Raw genomic sequence first — 19,658 nt, 5'->3', positions numbered from 1 at the left:
ACCACCATCCATCTCTGAATGGTGACCTGGGGAAAAATAGTAAGCATCTCACTCCCGGGGTCTAAGCCGCTGCATCCCAATCTCATGCAGTCAGAGGCGGATCCTAGCTGATACAATCTCTTTTATTTCCCTGATTGGGCCTCTTGAGGATTTATCAACTTTTTTTTTTCTCAAACACTCAGGGTGTTTTTGCTATGTGACTGTTGTCAGCTTTTAATCTTTATTTCCTCCTCTTTTTTTTGATTTTGTTGATTTATTTCACATATATGACATCTATATAGTAATAAATACCTGTAAGATTACAGAATTTCCTTTGGTTTATTCCACACATTTTATATAACATTATTTACTTTCTAGTTTTTTTAAAAATTTATTTATTTTATTTATTTATTTTTGGCTGCATTGGGTCTTTGTTGCTGCTCACGGGCTTTCTCTAGTTGCAGTGAGCGGGGGCTACTCTTCGTTGTGGCGCACGGGCTTCTCATTGCGGTGGCTTCTCTTGTTGTGGAGCATGGGCTCTAGGCGTGCGGGCTTCAGTAGTTGTGGCTCGTGGGCTCTAGAACACAAGCTCAGTAGTTGTGGCGCACAGGCTTAGTTACTCCGTGGCATGTGGGATCTTCCCGGACCAGGGCTCGAACCCGTGTCCCCTGCATTGGCAGGCAGATTCTTAACCACTGTGCCACCAAGGAAGCCTTCTAGTTATTTTTTAGGTAATGTGAAGTTTGTGTTCTTTCTTCTATTTCAAACCTTATTTAGAAATATCTCTTCACTTCCAATGGTTACCTTTTATTTTGGATGTTTTTTGTTGTCAATTTCTAGACATCCACTCTTCCAAAACTAAGCTTTGGGATTGCTTTGTTATAGAAGGTGCAGAGTTTCACCAACCTTAGCTCTACAAGACCCGATTAGCCAAACAGAAGTCTCCTCCAGTGCCCTACCGCCCTCCCCAGGGGCGACCTCTTGTAACTCTTTGAGCTGCCGATTTGGTATTGAATTCCACAGTTCCGAACAACATACTTCTGCATCCGGAATTCTGCTTTCTCACTGAGGCCTTACCTACTGACTTCGCCTCAGGAGAATGAAGCTTCGGCTTCTCTCACCCACTTCTTCACTCTTCCCCTCTTACCTCCTCCTAACAGAAACTCGTTATAATGGTCCTGAGGTCAAGATGCCAGGACATCCTGAAGTACACAGCTGAGTCAGGTTATATTCTGTGGTTACTTTTTATTTTCCCAGGAGTTAACAATTACCTTATTTTGGAGTTGTTATTGTTGCAGATGGCCAGGGTGGGCCAAGGAGCTTAGTTTACAGGATTTAGCGCTGGGGATCAGGCGTGCACGTTTGGAGAGAAGGAGCCTAGGGCTCTGCACGGAGGGGAGATGGTGAGGACGGACAAGCTGGAACTTTATCGGAACTTAAAAGATAAACAAGGGCTACTGCTTACGCTCTGGTGTTCCTGCCCCTACAAACGGCGTGTTCTTAGGTGAGGTGAGCCCCACATGAAATCTGAGTACGCTGCAGAGTCACCATAACTAGAGCAATTATGAAAGGACCTGGACGGAGGCACATCGCTGGAGCAACCCTGCAGGGAGAGCAGGTTACGGAAAGAGTCCAATTCTGGAAGAAGGCTGGTCGTGGAGGCAAGTCAGTTCTAGAAGTAGGTTGTGAAAGCAAGATGATACTGGAAGCAGGTTGTGGAGGTGGGTTCTGTAGGAGGATTCTGGGGTGTGGGCTCCAGAGACGGGTTCCAGAGGAAGGTTCTGAAAGCGGGTTCTGGAGGTGTGACAAAGGACGGCCGACCATGGCACCTCACTGGGGCCAGGCCGGAGCCTGGGTACCCGCGCGGAGACAGGAAAGCGGACCTTAAGAGCTGCACGAGCGCTCGCGCTAGCAAAACCGTTAACCCCATTGCGGATGTTTTCGGACTAGCCCCGCGGAGGCCCCGCCGCCGGTGCGGGCAAAACCCGCGCTGCCCGGGGCCCTGCGCGGCGCAGTGTTTTTCCCTTATCCGCCGGCCGGCGGTTGCCAAGGGCGACCGCATTCCCCCGGGGCTCCGCGGGCGCGGGTGGGCGGGGCCTGGCCTCGGAACCACCTCCCTCGCACTCTGGTTGGCCGAGGCTGCTGTCCGTCGGAGTCTCCGCTGCCGCCAATTGGGCAGCGGAAAGTTTCGCACGCTCGGCGCCCAGCGCCCCGCCCCTCCAGCCGACCGGGCCACCACCGCCCCCCCCCCCCGCCCCCCAGAAGAGGGCAGTGCGCGATCCCGTGCGCCCGGGGTTCCTGTGCCGGCGTTGGCTTCCAGGCGGGCGCGGCCCGAACGGCGGGCGGCGATGGTCCCCGAGGGGAGGCCGGACGGCGCGGGCGCCGGCGAGGAGAGCGCCCGGCTGCAGGCGGCCGGCAGCGTCCGCAAGGTGGGAGTGCCCCAGGGCGGGGGGAGCCGGGAGGTGGGGTGCCAGACCCGACGTGCTCCTGTCGCCATCTGACTCCGGCGGGCGCGGGACTGCCGGGTCGGCGCTGGCTTCTCCCGTCCGAGCGCGCCGCTAGACTCCGGGGCGAACCCCACATCTCGCTCGCCCCTAGAGGCAAGGTGGGCTTATCGCTGGGGAAACTGGGGCCCGGTGCGGAGCCAGAACCCAGCTGTCTGCCTGTGCTGGGCTCCTCTCTAGCCCGTTTGGGGACCCCTCCTGTGTCGACCAGGAACAGGTGGGAGCGCAAGTCCACCTTGTGGTTTTCTCCAACGCTTCAGGACTCCCTTCTGTGACAGGTGTTGGGCTCTGGTCAGTGACAGCCCGTGGCCCTCGTGCTTGTTCCTGGTGCCCATCATTCCTCCTTTTCTAGCTTTCCCCTCTCTCCCCTAAGACTGTTCAGCTTTGCCCTGGGCACCCAGCTCTGTGATGAAACTTTTAGCAACAGGTGGCTGAAGCCTCCTGGGTACAGGAAATGGCTGGAGGATTGCCCAGCTAGGCGATTTGTCCCTCCTCACTTCCCCGCACCTCTGCCCCCTCCTGAAGTCCCTGACCCCACGCACTGTGGACTGTGGACCATTTCCAGGAGGACTGGGGGAGCTCTGGAAGGGAGGGGGTGTGGGGACATTCGAGTCTGTGCCCGGGAAGGAGAGGGTGCTCTGGCTGCCTCCCTCTGCAGCCCGGGAGCCCAGTTGTCCCCTGGTGGTCACCAAGAGGCTGCCCCAGTTTTATGCCAGGCCTTGGGCGTCCATGTCCCCAAGGGTTTTCAGTCTGGTGCCACCGAGCATAGGTGGCACCTGCACCCACGAGGGTGTAAGGCCTGGCCCTGCTGACCATCTTGCTGATTGTTCCCAGGCCTGTGCTGGCATAGTTGCCCCCACACGTAGCCAGTTCTGGCCACTGCCCATGCCATTTCCTCCTGGGCTTCTGGGGGATCCGCTAGACCCATGCCATCAGGGCCATTGCAGGGAGGGTGTAGGGGGTCGCTCCTCTTCTCCGTCAGGGTGGGGGTTCTTCCACAGGTGGGTGAGCTGGCCCTTTACCACCTGGTGCGGAAATGGGGGTGAGTGTGGCTCTCAGCCCGCCCAGCACTGCGGACTGGGCCGTAGGCACACCTCCCACCCAGGTCACGCAGCCAGACTGCCTTCTGGAGGGAGCGTTAGGGTCATGAGGCCATGGGGGTGCTGGCTGCGGAGCTCAGAGGGGACCCTGGCTCAGAGGCCGTGGTCTCCTGCCTCCAACACATCTCTCCAGGAGCACTTGACATTGGAGACAAACGAACTGTGTGGATGAGGACAGCCCTGCAGGGCTGGCGGCCTCTGCCCAGCACGTGGACCACCCCTCCCCAGGCAGACAGCAGTGCCGCTCACCGAGAACCCTTAGAACCTGCTGGAGCTTTGCAGTTGGACCTTCGGAGGGATAGGGATGTAGCTCCAGCTGTGGCCTGCCCCTCTCTCCCCAAATTCTCAGGCCTCCTGGAGGGGAGACTGCTCATGTCCTCTGCTCATTCCCTTTTGCACCAAGTGGGTGTGGGAGGCACCACGGAGAAGAGGCGCAGGCCAGTGGGAAGACAGACACTCAACCAGCAGAGCGGAGGGAGGAGAGCCGTGTTTTGTCTTGTTCCATCCTGGTGCCACCCTGACACCAGCCCCCTTCCCATCTACAGATGAGGGTTTGCCCAGGGTCCCACAGCAGGGAGTCCTCCAAGTTGATTGCTCTTTCTCCCATTGTTCAATGGGGACAAGTCCCCTCTCCGCAGTTACCTTGAAGCCTTCTATCCTTCAAGTCCCAGAAGAATGCCTCCTCCTGCAGGAAGTCTTCCCTGATTGAGCTCTCCTGAGAATACTGGAGTGTGGAGGAGATGTTGGGCCATAATCCAAGGTGGCCATGCGCCAGGAGCCTTGTCTGTGCAAGGGAGTGAGGCCTTCTTTAGGGTGCCCCCTGCACGGGGCTGGGACAAACTAGAGCCCCCAGAAGGTGGGAAACTGCCCTGTATGTGACAGTGGGGGCATGCTTATTCAGATTTGTGGAAGACAGTGGCCATTGTAGGGAGGCCAGCGTCAGCCCCGCAGGAATAAAACTTCCCCTGTCTGTGCCCTCAGGGCAGGGTCCTGGGAGGCACTGTGTTCTCATCCCTGCTCCGATCGGGGGCCAGGTGATCACCTGAGCCTGAGAGGACGTTGCCCAAGGAAGTACGTTCTGAGAAATCCTTCCCAACTCTTGGGCTGGTGACTGACCCGTACGGGAGGTCCTTAAATGGCCAGGAGGAGGTGTGGTGGCCGCGGCTGCACCAGTCCCACTGGGGCCCTGAAGCCGCTCCCCTCACCAGAGGGAGCCTCTCACCCTCTGAACCTGCCGCAGGGCTCCCTGCTTGGGGCCCGGGACGTGGGCAGGCTGGCAGGTGGCTCATATGCGGTACAGGACCCGCGCGGAGGCACTTCAGATGGTGGCCGTTGGGAGGCCTGGCCTGCTGCCTGTGAGCGGAGGGACCCTGGGCCTGTGGTTTGGGCGTTTGCCGCCAGTAAGCAGCCAACTGGGACGGAACCCGGCCATGTTCAGCGTGGCCCAGGGGAGCCTCCGCTCTGTTAGCGCCCCAGCGGGAGCCGGCTGGGCATCCCCTGCAATTAAACGTGTGTGGCCTGGCATGACTGTGTGGGCGGGATGGGTCGTGGGGGTTACAGAAGGAATTCAGAAGTTCAGGAGGATGTGTGGTGAGTAATTGGCCATCTCCCGGCAGGAGCTCCAGGCTGGGCTGCTGAGACCCAGAGCCACACCGGACAGGCCCAGATTCTTCCCGGGGCCCCAGTCCCAGCCACATCCCCGCCCGCCATGTCCTTGCTGGCCTGGCCCCCGTGACCTGTGGCCTCTCTGCAGGGCTGTGACCTCCTGGCAAATTCGCAGCACGGCTGCCTGCAGAGCCGCAGGGCCCGGATCCACCAGCAGATCAACAGGGAGCTGAGGATGCGGACGGGCGCCGAGAACCTGTACAGGTGCGTGCTGGCTGCTTGGGACACCTGCCACCGGCCGACCCACGGGAGAACCGTGCCGTGATCCCCGAGGCCCCTGCGAGGCAGGTGCATCCTGGGGCAGGGCAGTGACCCAGGTGGGTGCCTGGTCTTGTGGCCCACATGTGATTCCGTGGCCGTGGACTCCCGTTCAGGCTCCTGAGAGGCAGGGCTGGGCCTCCCACTGGGGTCTGGGGCAGCCATGCCGCTCGGCTGAGACCCTCACAGGTGACTCAGGCCCCCACCTTGGTGGCCCTCACCGGCAGGGGTAGGCTCAGGGCCAGCCGAGTTCCGTTCCGTGCGGGGCTGGAGCAGGGCTGGAAGGGATGTCCCCACCGGTGTGCAGTGTGGGAGCCTTTGAGATGCACGTGGTGACCAGCAGCTGTGTGCTGACCTTCACACACACGCCCGTCTACCGGTGATGGCCCAAGGCCCAGGGAGGAGGCCTGGCCTGCTTGAGTGCAGAGTGCCAGTGAGTGCAGAGCCAGTCCCAGGGCGGGGCTCTGCTGGGCCTGGGCCCCTCCTTTTCCTTAGCAGCCCTGCCTCCCTGTCCCTCCCATCCGTAGGGCCAGCCCTGCCTTCCTGGACCTGTGGCCCCCCTGCCAGCCACAGAGAGGGTCTGATCCCCGCCCCTCCAGGGAAGTTGGCTTCCATTCACTGTGGAGGGCAGGCGTGAGCTGTGTCCTGGGGGAGCGAGAGGTGGTGGAGGACATTTATGCCTTGGAAGTTCAGGGGCCATGGAGATGTACTTGGGCCAGAGTCACGACATACCCGCGTGGACAGGAGTCTGCATGAACCACGGGGGTTTGCAGAGAAGGGGGAGGTCATCTGGCGGGCCCTGGACCCCACTGCTGCCCCCCAAGGGGGCTGGGCCCATCGGCACATCACTCTGGGAGTGGGCTCCAGACCTCATGCTGGGGCAGGGGCTGCAGCGAAGCCCAGGGGCGTGGGTCCGCCTGCAGGGCTAGGACTTCACCTCAGGCTGGCCTCCCCTAGAGCCACCAGCAACGCCCGGGTCAGGGAGACTGTGGCCCTGGAGCTGAGCTACGTCAACTCCAGCCTGCAGCTGCTGAAGGAGGAGCTGGAGGGGCTCGACGGCAACGTGGACGCCAACCAGCCCCAGAGGTGCGTGTGCACGTGTGTGCAAGGACACGGACTGGCTCCAGATGTGCATGTGCGCATGTGTGCAAGGACGCAGCCTGGCCCCAGGGGTGCGTGTGTGCAGGGATGCGGAGTGGCCCCAGAGGTGCGTGTGCATGCGTGCGCAGGAGAACACCACTCACCACGCGTGTGTGTGGGAGGATGTGATCCAGGACAGAGCGTGGTGGGACGTGTGTGGTGTGCAAGGACGTGTACCATAATCAGAGGAGGGGCGTGTCCCGTGGGGCAGGGGTGGTAGCGGGTGGACTCGTGGCCACTGGGGACAGCAGAGTCCAGCCTTAGAGCCCAGACTCGATGCTTCTGGTTCTAGCGAAGGTATCACTGTCCCCATGATCCCCCTGGGGCTGAAGGAGACCAAGCAGCTAGACTGGGCCACACCCCTGAAGGTGAGTGCTGGCCTGTGAGCCCTGGGCTCTGGGGGGTCTTCGGGGCTTCCTGGTCCAGCCGTCTCACGGAGATGGAGACTCTCAGGCCCAGAGAGAAGAGGGGTCTGCCCTGGAGCCGCTTGGCCTCCCCAGGCTACGGGGGATTTGGATTGGGTGGGCTTTGCAGAAAGGCACGCACCCTGGGATGGGTGTCAGCAGAACTGGAGGCCCCAAGACGGCTGCAGGGTCCTGACTCTCACTCTGAGGGTCCCGCTGGCGGGGGCCACCTCTTCCAGTCAGAGCCTGTGCTGAGAAAACCCGCTGGTTCCCGGGTCCTTGTGGGGGCTCGTGAGCCTGCCTGCCCTGGGCAGCTTGCCACTCCGGCCAGGCCAGCAGAAAGGTGCCTCACCTCTCGGCCTCAGTGTCCTCGCCTGTCAAGTGGCAGGTAGCATTTGCCTCGTGGGGTTAATAAGGGAATTCAAGTAGAAACATCACCAAGTCTCCAGGCCCCATATCCGTGGTGGGGGGCACCCACGTCCGTGTGTAGACCAGGGCCTCCCCTCGCTTCGGGTCTTCACCCACGTCGGGCTGGGAGACTTCAGGGAAGCCCAGCGCCTGTCCCTTCAAATCAGGAGCTGATCTCAGGGCACTTTGGAGAGGACGGTGCTTCCTATGAGGCTGAAATCCGGGAGCTGGAGGACCTGCGGCAGGTGGGTGGGCTCCCCCCAGTCCGTAGGTGAGAAGACAGAGGCTCGGTGCTGCTGGCCCATTGGGAATGGCTACTCTGTGCCTGTCCCCACCCCAGGGACCCTGCCTGGGTCTCTCGCCCCAGTGTCCTGCACAGTCTCCTGGAGTGGCACATGTGGTCCACAGCAGCTCCCGGGAGGGCAGGTGTGACCGTGTCCACCCCAAGACCCTGGGGTGCTCCCCTGGGGCTGTGGCATTCAAGGGGATTCCCAGGGCGGTGTGCATGCCATGAGGTGGGCTGGGGCCGTGGGACCCCACTGACTTCCACCCGGCAGGCCACGCGGACCCCCAGCCGGAGCGAGGCGGGCCTGGAGCTGCTCACGGCCTACTACAATCAGCTGTGTTTCCAGGAGGCGCGCTTTGTCACCCCTGCCAGGAGCCTGGGCCTGCTGTTCCACTGGTAGGGGCGGGGTGGGGAGGGGCGGGGGACGGCGGCCGCCTCTGAGACCCCGGCTCCTTGTGAGGGCTCTGCCCAGCCTGACCCGACCCTGCAGGTACGACTCGCTGACGGGGGTTCCGGCCCAGCAGCGGGCCCTGGCCTTCGAGAAGGGCAGCGTGCTCTTCAACATCGGCGCCCTCCACACCCAGATCGGGGCTCGCCAGGACCGCTCCTGCCCCGAGGGCACCAGCTGTGCTGTGGAGGCCTTTCAGAGGGCTGCGGGTGAGCGCCGCCCAGGGCTGGCCCCCCGGCTGTGCCTGCGTGGTCCTCGCTCCCAGGCGTGAGTGAGGGGCAGAGCCTTCTCTGTGGCCAGAGCTAGGGGCCCAGGACGATGGCCCCCTGGCCTGAGGGGTCACACGCACAGGCCCTCTGTGGGGCGCAGAGGGTGCTCCCCAACCAGGGCCGAGCACACGGGGCGGGGGTGGGGCGGCCCCACCGTGCCACCCTGAGCCCCCTCCCCTCCGCAGGGGCCTTCAGCCTCCTGAGGGAGAACTTCTCCCACGCGCCCAGCCCTGACATGAGCCCCGCCTCACTCTCCATGCTGGAGCAGCTCATGACCGCCCAGGCCCAGGAGTGCGTCTTCGAGGGCCTCTCGCTGCAGGCCCCCGTGGCCCCCCGTGACTGCCTGGCCCAGCTGCACCTGGCTCAGGAGGCCGCCCAGGTGAGGGCGGGGAGCCCGGCCAAGCTGCGGTGTCTCAGTGGGCAGCAGGGCCTGGGTCGAGGGTGCCGGCTGGAGCTTAGGAGCAGAGCCAGGCTCTGGGCCAGGTTGGCCGGGTGCAGGATCTCCTGTAGGGTCCCAAAGCCGGCTGTCGACCCCGAGGTCCTGAGTCCCCGCCTCTGGGGCAACACCAATCAGGGCAGGAACCGGGGCCCTGCGCCTGAGCTCAGCCTGGCGTGGGGCAGGGCCGCTGGGGCTTTGGTCGGGGCAAAGCCCCAGGGTGGGGAGGGGCGGGGGACCAGGCCGCTGGGCTCGCGGGAGGCCCCAGCATCCTGCCGTGTGCGCCAGCAGGTGGCGGCCGAGTACCGGCTGGTGCACCAGACCATGGCCCAGCCGCCCGTCCAGGACTACGTGCCCTTCCCCTGGACCACCCTGGTGCACGTGAAGGCCGAGTACTTCCGCGCCCTGGCCCACTACCACGCGGCCCTGGCCCTGTGTGACGGCGCCCGTGAGTGCCCCGCCCCGCATGCCCGTGTGCCGGCAGGGCCCCACTGGCGCCTCACCGCCCTCTCTGACCCCCAGCGGTGGCAGAGGCGGAGCTTCCAGCCCTCGAGCAGATCTTCCTCGGGCTCCCGGCCTCGTCTGAGCCCCGGGGCCCCGCGCTGCCCCAGGAGCAAGAGGAGCGCCGGAAGCTGGGTGAGGTGGCTGAGGGAGGAGGGTGGGACGCTGCGGCCTCCGCGGGGGTGAATGACCCACTCCACCCTGTCATCCCCAGTCCTGGTGTCCCGGCCCTGGCGGGTGGGGTCCCCAGCTCGCCCGGAGCAGGGGCCCCAGCAGTGCGGGCAGCGTCGGGAGGGGGCTGGGGCGGGGGGGGGCGAGCCACACACGGTGGCAGCTCTTTCGCTGCTCAGACCTGCCAGCGGGCCCTCAGGATGAGCCCAGAAGCCCTCACTTGCCCTCCTCTTGCAGCATCTGGGGGTGGGGGAGCTGGGGCCCAGCCTGGAGGGGCCAGGCAGGCGGCGTGTGACAGCTCTGTCCCGTGCAGGCAAGGCCCACCTGAAGCGCGCCATCCTGGGTCAGGAGGAGGCCCTGCGGCTGCATGCCGTGTGCCGGGCCCTGCGCAGGGTGGACCTGCTGCAGGTCGTGCTGGCCCAGGCGCTGCGGCGCTCTCTGGCCAAGTACTCAGAACTCGACCTCGAGGACGACTTCTGTGAGGCCGCCGAGGCCCCTGACGTTCGGCGTGAGCAGCCAGGCCCCTTGGGTGGGTGTGTCCTGGCCCCAGGGGGGGCGGTGGGCGGAGGCCTCCCTGCGAGCAACTTCCATTTGCCACAGAGCTATGGGCCCCCGAAGGAGGAGCAGGGCAGTTGGCGGGGGAGCCGTGATGGCAGCTCCCTTGCTCCTCCACGCCCCCCTCTGCCTGCACCTGGGACCCCCAAGAACCACGCCCCGGGGCTCCTCCTGCTGGTGGTCCACAGAGGGGCCGGTGTGCACGGGCTGCACTTCGGGTCACCCACTCTGCTCTGGCCGAGCCACGCCCGGCTGCTTCCCAGGGTTCTGGGGCCGTGAGCCTTGGGCTCAGCCCCGCCCTCCCTTCCCCTTCACCCCTTCAGCTAAGACGCGGCGGAGGCCGGAGGGCAGGGCACCCAGCTTCTCCCGGGTGAAGGTGGCTGATATCTTCCATCGGCTGGTGAGCACCCGTCCCAGGCCACCCCCACCTCGGCTCCGCGCTGCGATTTCACGCAGGCCCTCGATGGGGGCCCAACCCTGCCCGGCCCCCCTGCAGCCCCTGCTGCTTTCTGTCCCCAAATGTGGAGATCGGGGCGAGGGTGCTCCAGGCCGGGGCTCCCCCACGTGCGGCAGCCCAGCCAGGCCTCTGACCTCTGACCGCCCCCAGGGGCCCCTGTCCGTGTTCTCAGCCAAGAACCGCTGGCGGCTGGCAGGGCCCATCCACGTGGCCCGAGGAGAGGGGGGCTTCGGCTTCACGCTGCGGGGAGACGCGCCCGTTCTCATCGCTGCCGTCGTTCCAGGGGGCCGGGCCGCGGTAAGGGCCCCCACCCCGGGGCTGACTGCGGGAAGGGGGAAGATGGGACCGGCCAGAGGTGGAGGGGTGCCGGCGGGACTCTCCCCGTCTCCCTGCAGGCGGCCGGCCTGAAGCAGGGTGACTACATCGTGTCGGTGAACGGGCAGCCGTGCAGGTGGTGGAAGCACGCAGATGTGGTAGCCCAGCTGAAGGGCGTGGGCGACGAGGGCGTGAGCCTGCAGGTGCTGACGCTGCTGCCCGGTGCCGAGCCGCCTGGCTCGGTGAGCCCCGGGGGCCCTGGCGGGGTGGTCCCTCACTCCTTGTCCCGCCCCGGCCCTAGGCCTTCCGCCAAGCCCCAAACACGCGCAGATGCCAAGAGAGCACTGGGATCACCGTCCAGGCTGCAGCCACCTACGCTGCGGCCTCCACCTGCTGGCAGCTCCTGCCCTTGACCAGGCCCCAGCCCACCCCTCAGCCGGCCTCCACCCTCCTGGAGGCCCCGGGCAGGAGCTGCGCGGGAGCTCTGTCCGCCCAGCGCGGCAAACCCAGGGGCGCCCTGCTACAGGGCCGCCCTCCCAGGGACCCCGCCACGTGCCCCCTGAATACCACCCAGCTCGTCCCTGTTGCACTCACCAGGCTGGCCGCAAGCAGGCCAGGCCAGGATGCCGCCCGATACCCATTTCCATCCCGAACACAGGGGGACCGCCGGCCAGCCCTGGGGGGGCTTCTGAGGAGCCAGAAGGAGTGTGGCTGGGAGACGCCAGAGCCCGCACAGGCCAGCCCCAGGCCCCTCCTTGGCTGGAACCGTAAGGCCAAGAGGGGCAAGACTGGAGGGAGGCTGTCCCCAGCGCCACACCCCTGAGCCGGGCTGCTCAGGCTGGCAGCGAGGCGCCCGCTCTCCCCACACCCGAGCCCCAGCACAGGCTCCAGCTGGCCGGGAGCGAGGACCCCACGCACGCCTTCCTGACCCCAGAGCACCTTCCGGCCAGTTTGCTGCCCTACCCAGTGCCTGGAGCTGCCCATTAAAGACATTGTCAGATGAGGTGTGTCCGAGCCCCGTGCTGGGGGCCAGGTGCTGCCCCCCCCCGACGGGAAGTGTCACAGTCGCCTCTGGACACCGACTCCCAAGTGCCAGGAGGCTGCCCCTGGGCTGCCCTGTCCTCCTGCGCCCCAAGTGCCCACTCGAGGGCAGCTTCCCAGGTGGGGGCGTCCGGCTGCCCTTCTTGGATCCTGAAGGAGCCGTCCCCAGAGAGCCAGGCAGGCTGGGGTGATGTGTTGCCAGCAGGTCCCTGCAGCCCAGATGCCCCCTGCCCCCTGTGCTGGGCCCTGAGGCCCCTCAGCTGAGCTCTCCCCATCCCCCTGCCCCCCCAGCATGCCATACCCTGTCCACACCCTCCCTCAGGACTGGGTCCGCCCCAAGCCAAGCTTCTGTTTGGCCTCCAGTGATTCCTTCTGGGCACCCCTCCCACTGGCCCACCTGGCACCCAACAGGCTGGAGAAGGCTCAGCTACCTTCCTGCCCTGCCCCTCCCTCCACACAGCAGCCTGGAGTGCCCACAGCACCGCCTCCCATCTGATCGGGGTCCCAGCCAAGGCCAACTACTGCCACACCTTTTACTGTCCCTCCGTGCACAGAACGGGGACCCACCCCTGCTTCCGTCCTTCCTGTCCCCTCATCCGGACCCTTTCTGCATCGAGGGCCTAGATCTGATCCCAGCCCTGCACCTGCTGTCCAGTCCTTTTCCAAGCTGCCAGCCAGGCCCATCCCCCGCTCTCACTTCCCCCCTGGCCAAGCTCCGCCCGGCCTCACCCTGTCTCTGCCCTCACCCCACTAGGCCCCGCCCCATCCTGCCAGGCTCTGCCCCACCTGTCCTTGCCCTGCAGTCGAGCCTGGGCGTCCGAGGCCCCTGCTCCAGCCTCGGGCAGGTGTCTGTGGGGCCGTTTCATCCCCCTGCACCTGAGCCCAGCACTGAGGGGTGCCCCCAGCCCACTGTAGCCCCCTTGGACTCCTCCCCAGCCCCTCTGGCACTGAACTGGGCTCCTCAGACCGTGAGCCTTCAGTGTCCCCCAGCCACGCATACTGGTGGACGGCCCCCAGAGACCGCGGCGGCCACACTCTCCTGGGTCCCACGGTCGTGTGGCTCAGGATCTGGCCCCAAAAAGAGGAGTGAGACGTGGGACGGGGTGCCGCCTGCAGCCCTCGGCAGGTTAGGGTTGGGGGGCAGGGGTCCCTGTGGCCACCAGGGGGCAGCCGCTGCCCGCTTAAGTGCAGTGCAGGTTTGGGGAAAGGGAGCAGCAGACCCCGGAGAGCAAGGAAGCCCCCCTGCAGACCAAGGCCCAGCCACCCCCGTCTCCGGGCATCATGCCTGTCCCCTCTGTGAGGTCCCAGGCAGGAGCAGCCCTGTGGGACCTGGCCCCTGCCATCCCCCACCTTCTTTAGCATTATTGGGGCAGGGGAGTGAGTGGGGGGGGGTGAGAATGTGAGGGAATGGGTAAGTGGGTGTGATGAGGGCATGCAGCTTTCGGAGTGGGACGGCAGGGTTGCCCCACCTGCCTGAACCTGGGGACAGGGCATCCAGGTGCGTCCCTCCCCGACCCCCCTGCCCCTCCTGGGAGAACGCCCCTCTCAGCAGAACCGGCCAAGGTCACCTCAGCACTTACTAATTTGATTAATAAAACTGTGCATCAAAGAAGCATTACCCGCTAATCGGGGACGACAGGGCTGGCAGGTCCTGTCCAGGACTCAGCAACTTCCCTGCTTCCAGCAGCTGATCTGGACCCAAGAGGGGCTGGGACTGGGCACGGAGCTGCTACCTGCTTCTCGCCCCAGGCAGGTGGGGAGGGCCCCTTGCCAAGGACCAGACCCTCCCCACGCGGACAGCCGGTGGTGCACACCCCACCAGGGCCTTCCCAGCCCCTCCCTTGCCCTGCACAAGTGGCCTGCCTCCTGGCCCTCAGGCAAGCCAGGGCCTTTGCTCCCCTGGGCCAGGTGGGGCTGGGCATCGAGGGGAGCCCCAGCTCTCCAGGAAGCAGTGAACCCACTTTCCAGATGGGATAGTAGGTGCCGAGCGTGGGGCACAGACCAACCGGCGTCCCACAAGGCTAGCGGAGGCTCTGCCCACACGCTTCCAGCCACTTGAGGCACCTATCAGCTGTTCCTGGACGCCGAGAGTACTGCCACCCTGTGTCCAGCACACCTCAGCACACAGGAGTGGCCCGGCCCACCCAGTCTCCCTGGCATCTCCCTAGTGTCCCTGGACGGCTGAGTTGGCCGAAGGCGGAGTCCTGGGCTGGCTCCAGGAGGCCTTGGGGATGAGGTCATGGACACGACTCTGGGCCTGGCAGGACCCCCAGCGGTCAGTTGTGGCCTGACCCCCACCCTGAGGGCAATACTGCACCCCGGTGGGGGCAGGACTCAGAACAAGCTGGCAGTGGCCTGCCTGGCACCCGAGGGTGAGTCCCGCCACACACGACATCAGCCTGGGGTCGTGTCAGCGCCTGGCCCAGCCCAGGAGTGAAGCAGGCGGCCGAGGGGCTTCTCCGTGTGTGCTGGGGGATTGTCCAGGCTGGGAGAGGGGCTATGCCCCGAGAGCCCACCTGGGCCGAGTCCTCTCCCCAGTGGCAGTGGCTGCCCTGACAGGCTGGCGCGTGGGAATCTACACACAAGTGGGGGTGGGTGTGAGGAGGCGCGTGCCTGCCTGGCCCACGCACTCTGCCCTGACGTGTCTAGGCGCTCCGTCTCTCCCCAGCTGCCTGCCCCGTACCAGCGCCCCAGCCCCATTCTGCCCTGTGCTCTCTGCGCCGTCAGTTCCGAGCTGGGATGTGCTCAGCCTTCCTCAGACATGGCCACGTCTCAGGTCACAGCTCTAGCCCCCCACTTTGTGGTCCAGCCACATCCCGTTGTCGCGGCACCCCGGATGGGCCGTGGGCCACAGACAGGGACCGCGCCAGTTCATCCACAAGCTCCACAAATACCTGGGAAGATGCAGCCGCCTGCTGCGATTGTCCCATGTGTGTGCCACCCGGGGAGGGAGGGTGAGGAGCTTCTGAGGCGGCAGCAGGACACTGCCCCTGTCCCCGTGCCCAGCACAGGGAGGGCCCGGGAGGACGTGCGCTGAGCAGCGTGCACGCGGAGGTCCCCAGCGCGCGCCCGGGCCCGCCCCCGCCCGCCGCCCCCGCCCCCGCCCCACGCAGGGACGTCTCATTTTCCAGAGTGGTCTCCCCCTGGGCGGGGAGGTCGGGGTGAGCGCATGCTGTGATCGTTTTGTTTTGCCAACAGAAAACTGCCGCGAGGGGAAAAGGCAAACTCCCTTTCGCTTGGGTCAGCAGTGAGCGCAGCAGCAGATTAATGTGAGGAGAGGCGTGGGTGCAGAAGGGAGCCCCGAGGCGGAGGCGGGAGGGCCAGGGAGGGGGTGGGGCGCAGGGATCACAGGAGAGGGCCAGGCGGAGGACAGGTGTCAGGGCCGCCGGCTGGGGGGACCCCTCCTGGCTTCGCTCTCCCTCCGTACCTCCTCAATTCACTTCTCCCAGGGCTCCCACCGCACCCCACCCCCACCCGCACCCAGCCCAGGCCCGTCCACCTCCGCCTCAATCTGCCCCGATCCCCCAAAAGGCAGGGTTGGCCCAGGAGCCTCCAGAACAGGACCTGGATCGATGGCACACTCCAGCCGGAACCCCACTAACCATGGCCACGTGGTGGTTCCCAGCCTTCACCCCACTGGACACCAGCCCCTGGGGTGAGCCCACGGGAGGTAGCACTCGGGGACCCAGGGCCAGTGTGAGAGGCGGTGCGGCTCACCAAAGCTGCACAGCCGCCGCGGGGGTGGGGGCAGCCAGGGTGGTCCCAGGGCCCTGGGGATCCAGAAGTGGGGTGCGTGGGAGGCGGTAAGTGGGAGAAGCAGCCGCTCGGACCCGAGCTCCTGGGGGGGCCGAGTTCCCAAGGCCCTGCTGAGAAGGCTGGGTTAGAGGTCTGCCGGCTCTCGTGGAGGCCGGGAGGTCGGGCTCCAGCGTCGGGGTGTCCCGTAGGGACCCGAGCCCAAGAAGCCGGAGGCACACTGTGCTCCCCACATCCCGAGACAGAGCTTTTGCTGGAGAAGCTGAACTTGCTGCCTGACTGCAAAGGGCTCGATGGTGGCCCCCAAAGATACAGCCCCCCAGAACCTGTGAACGTGCCCTTGTGTGGAAAAAGGATCTTTGCAGATGTATTCAAGCTACGGATCTTGGGATGAGATCATCCTGATTACCCGGTGGGCCCTGAATCCACTGACACATTTCCCAGTAAGACAGAAGAGGAGAGGCCATGTGGAGACACGGGCAGAGACTGGAGCGATGAGGCAGCAGCCTAGGAGCACCTGGGGACACCAGAAGCGGAAGGGACCAAGAAGGGTCCTCCCCTCCAGCCTCCGAGTGAGCACGGCCCTGCCGACACTTCGATCTCAGATTTTGGCCTCCAGAACTGGGAGAGAACAAGTTTCTGGTGTTTTAAGCTTCCGAGTTTAGGATAATTTGTTAGAACAGCAGCAGGAAGCCAATAAGCCGACCTCACACAAGTCCCCGTGTTTCTGGGCCTCAGTTTGTCCTTCCGTAGGATGGACATGATCCAACAGGGCCTCAGGTGTTGGATTAGAGGGGTGGGCTCAGCCCAGCTGTCCATGAGAAGCATCTCCCACTTCTGGAAAGCCCGCCCCACCCCCAGATTCTGAAGCACGTGGCTGGGGCACTTGGTCACAATGACCTGAACATCTGCATTCAGGGCTGCCCAGCTAGAGACTGACCGAGTGGATGAGGCAGCCACAGACATCCCCCACCCTGCTCATCCCCCTCGGCCTCAGAGTCCTGGGGGCTCAGAGCCTTCTGTGGCTGGCTCGCAGGTGGCTGTGTGCCTTTGAGGCATCTCACCACCCCTCAGACGGGTCGCGGGTCCTGAGTGCTGCCTCCTGGGGGCTCAGCCCCAGGGGGAGGTGGGAGGCCGTTCTCTCGGTGGCTGGTGAGGCCTCTGCACAGGACCGTGGGGTCGCTCAGAGCCCGTGTGGAGCAGCCCGGCCACGCCCCTGGCTGTGTGTGTTAGGGGGGTCTGAGGCCTGGGGGGCTGCCCAGGCTCAGCCAGCACCCCATCGCACCCCCACCCCCGGGGCCAGGCACCCTAGCAAGTTCTGCCCTCTTCCCTGTGGCCGGGTCTGTGCGTTCAGCTGTCGTGCAGGTAGTCTACCTCACGGAGCTCCTGTGGGGGGCGATGGACCCAAATACAGTGGCCCCCAGGCAAACTTAGAAGGCTCCACTGGGGCCGTCCAAGGAAGTGGAGTGGAGGTGACCTGGGTCAGTGTCAGTGGTCGGTGTGGCCACCAAGGGAACGGGCAGTGCACGGGTTTAGAGGACACTGAACCCGCTCCCCCCACCACGAGTCCCCGTCTCCCAGCACCAGGGGTGAGGGTCCCCCGGGGCAACCTGGGGCCGCCCCTTCTGTGGCCGTGTGCCTCCTGGTGCGAGGGAAAGGAGAGCCGCCCTCAGGCCCCTGCGGGGCAGCCCCGAAGCACCCCTCCCCTCGCTGCACCTGCCACGACAGAGCCACCCCTTCAGGGGTGCTCCTGGAACCCCTCGGCGGAATCCAGGCCAAACATCTCTGCCTGGCCAGTCTCCTGGGACAGAGGGTCCCTGGGCTCACAGCCCAGGAGGGACAGGGGAGGAGTGGAGGGGACAGCGGCTCGCCGGAGTCCTCACGGACCAGAGCACACCCAGCACCCTGCTCTGACGGCTGGGAAAAGTCCTGTGCCTCTGGCCTGATGCATCGCTCTCTGCTGACTCTGGGCCCCCAGCCCTGCCCCGCCCCCGCCCCCCCCCCCCCCCGCCAGCTGTGCCAGTGTCTGGAAGCCTCCTCTGCTTCCTCCAGTGCAGCTTAAGCTCATGAGAACCCCCACTATGGCCCTCCCCCTCCTCCCCTCCCCCTTCCTCCCTTCCCTTCCCTCTTCCCAGCCTCCCCTCCCCAGGGCCTGCACTCTCTCGGCGGCACCTAGCTCCGGGGCCAGGTGGGCATGGTCCTCACCTGCCCCTGAGTGGAGTCGAGGCAGGATGTGTGGGAAGGAGGGCAGGTGGGCCCCCAGAGGGGGCGGGGAAGGACGAGACAGAACTGCCCAGCTGAAGCCCAAGGCCCCACTTGGAAGGGGCTGTCCCTGGGGCGCCCTGTCCCAGCGCCCCGTCCCAGCCTGCGAAGAACGCATCGCTGGGTCTCAGTTTCCCTACCTGAGAGCTCAGAGCCCTGCTGCAGGGGGGGCAGCGACTTCTGGGAGTCCTGCGTCCCTCCCGGAGGGGACGTGCCCGCCGTGACTCCCTCCTCTCCGGACGCTGACTGTGGACTCAGCCGGGGTCGGGGCGAGCCCAGCCACCACACGCTCACACACACACAGCCAGTCCTCCCAGGCCGTGCAGACCCCGAGGCCGGCTCCAGGTCCCACACGCTTGGCCCACGGCACCCCAGGGAGTGCAGGAGGAGGCACCGGGCCGGGAGGGCGGGGTCAGCCCCGGAAAGGCAGGAAGGACCCTCCTCACTTCCTGGATCCCCTCCGAGGCTCCTGGGCCTTCAGAGGAGCAGAGAGGAGCCGGCCTCCGCCCACCTGCTGCCTCTCCTCTCCCCTGCCCTCCCCTGCCCTCTCCTCCCCTGCCAAGACTCCCCTTTGCCACCATCGCCTGCTCCACTTGCCCCATTGCTCCAGCCAACGTTCGGACCAGTAACAGCTCCACCTCTGTCTTCACCAGCACCGTGGTCACTGCCGGCCAGTAGCAGCACCTCCACCCGCACCCCGTCCCCACGGCCATCAGCACCGTCACCCCCACACTGTCCCCGGCATCCACATCGTCATCTCCCCCAAACTGCATCTCTGTCACTTGACCAGCAGCACCATCACCGCCATGGCCGACAGCCACATGAGTGTCACCACTAACTCGCTCTTAATCCCCTCAACGGCCACGACACGCCAGCTTTACAAGCCCCTGGCCAGGCTCTCCTTCACCGTCCCTTCTTCTGGACAGAGGACCTCAGGTTGGGGCCAGTCAGTGCTGGGGTGATGATGACAGGGGCCAGAGCTAGCCTAGGATCGGCTCAGGAGGGCCACCGGCACCCCGCTCCGCTTGCATCACTGAGCTGGGCTCTAGGCACTACGAGGTCAAGCCAGGCGCCGGCCCTGGGGGGCTGACCATTGATGGGGCTGAGACAGGCATCTCAGGGCAGTGGCAGCAGCAAGCACAGGGAGCTTTGGGAGCCCAAGGGGCCTTCACCCCCCTGCCCAGTTTCAGGTTGGTCCCTGGGGACAGGGGGGATGAGGAGAGCCTAGAGGGGGCAGGAGGCAGCTTGGCAAAGAGAAGCAGGGCCAAGGTGCCTGGGGTGGGCCTGCGGGCCGGGACTCACTCCACGAGGTGGGCCCCTGCCTGGGGAAGGGCATAACTCCAGGGCTGCACCCCACTCCCGGAGGGCCCCTGGCGGCCTGGACACTGAGGACCAGGGCTCACAGTTCCAGGAGCACCTCTGTGAGGCCACTGTGGCGGTGCGACTGTGATTCCAGGAGGACGAGCAGGTTTGGGTGGGTCTGCTCAAGGTACACCCACTGGACTTGGGCTGCCAGTGGGCACGAAGAGCGTGTCCAGGGAGCCGCTGGGCGTGGTCTGGGGCTGGAGGGAGAGGGTGGGTTGCGGGAGGGCCCTGGAGGGTTACCTGAAGCCCTGGGAGAGGGCGGTGGGGCTGGAGGAGTGGGGGACAGCCTGGAGACCCCGTAAGAGAAGGCTGGCGGGAGAATCTCGAGGGGGAGGTCAGAG

General features: G+C 65.1%; 1 protein-coding gene across 12 annotated transcripts; it reads left to right on the top strand.

The window, feature by feature from the left end:
- Positions 1–697: 697 nt before the first annotated feature.
- Positions 698–11,897, top strand: RHPN1 (rhophilin Rho GTPase binding protein 1). Of its 12 annotated transcripts, none has more exons than XM_082363240.1 (15): positions 698–1,700; positions 5,337–5,452; positions 6,464–6,592; positions 6,939–7,014; positions 7,626–7,703; positions 8,016–8,140; positions 8,217–8,401; positions 8,647–8,840; positions 9,189–9,345; positions 9,420–9,533; positions 9,883–10,098; positions 10,448–10,524; positions 10,732–10,878; positions 10,977–11,138; positions 11,555–11,897. In XM_082363240.1, the coding sequence occupies exons 2-15, from the start codon at positions 5,424–5,426 to the stop codon at positions 11,717–11,719; spliced, it is 1,854 nt and encodes a 617-aa protein (XP_082219366.1). In that variant the 5' UTR covers positions 698–1,700; positions 5,337–5,423; the 3' UTR covers positions 11,720–11,897. The 12 variants fall into 12 exon arrangements, with proteins under 12 accessions (XP_082219366.1, XP_082219362.1, XP_082219363.1 ...); XM_082363236.1 differs by lacking the exon at positions 698–1,700 and adding an exon at positions 2,249–2,408 and having other exon boundaries at positions 10,977–11,099; XM_082363237.1 differs by lacking the exon at positions 698–1,700 and adding an exon at positions 2,250–2,408 and having other exon boundaries at positions 6,527–6,592.
- Positions 11,898–19,658: the final 7,761 nt, after the last annotated feature.

Source organism: Balaenoptera borealis (assembly GCF_965194805.1).
Source record: "Balaenoptera borealis genome assembly, chromosome: 17".
In the NCBI taxonomy this organism is placed as follows: Eukaryota; Metazoa; Chordata; class Mammalia; order Artiodactyla; family Balaenopteridae; genus Balaenoptera; species Balaenoptera borealis.
The sequence above is the reverse complement of the archived record's forward strand: the minus strand, read 5'-3'. Positions and strand labels throughout refer to the sequence as shown.

Excerpts from the sequence above, each read along its gene's own strand:
- RHPN1 (XM_082363229.1), top strand. The coding sequence starts at position 2,328 with ATGGTCCCCGAGGGGAGGCCGGACGGCGCGGGCGCCGGCGAGGAGAGC. Across the intron at positions 5,453-6,463 it reads GGCGCCGAGAACCTGTACAG|AGCCACCAGCAACGCCCGGG; the intron begins GTGCGTGCTGGC and ends GGCCTCCCCTAG. Across the intron at positions 11,139-11,554 it reads GTGCCGAGCCGCCTGGCTCG|GGGGACCGCCGGCCAGCCCT; the intron begins GTGAGCCCCGGG and ends TCCCGAACACAG.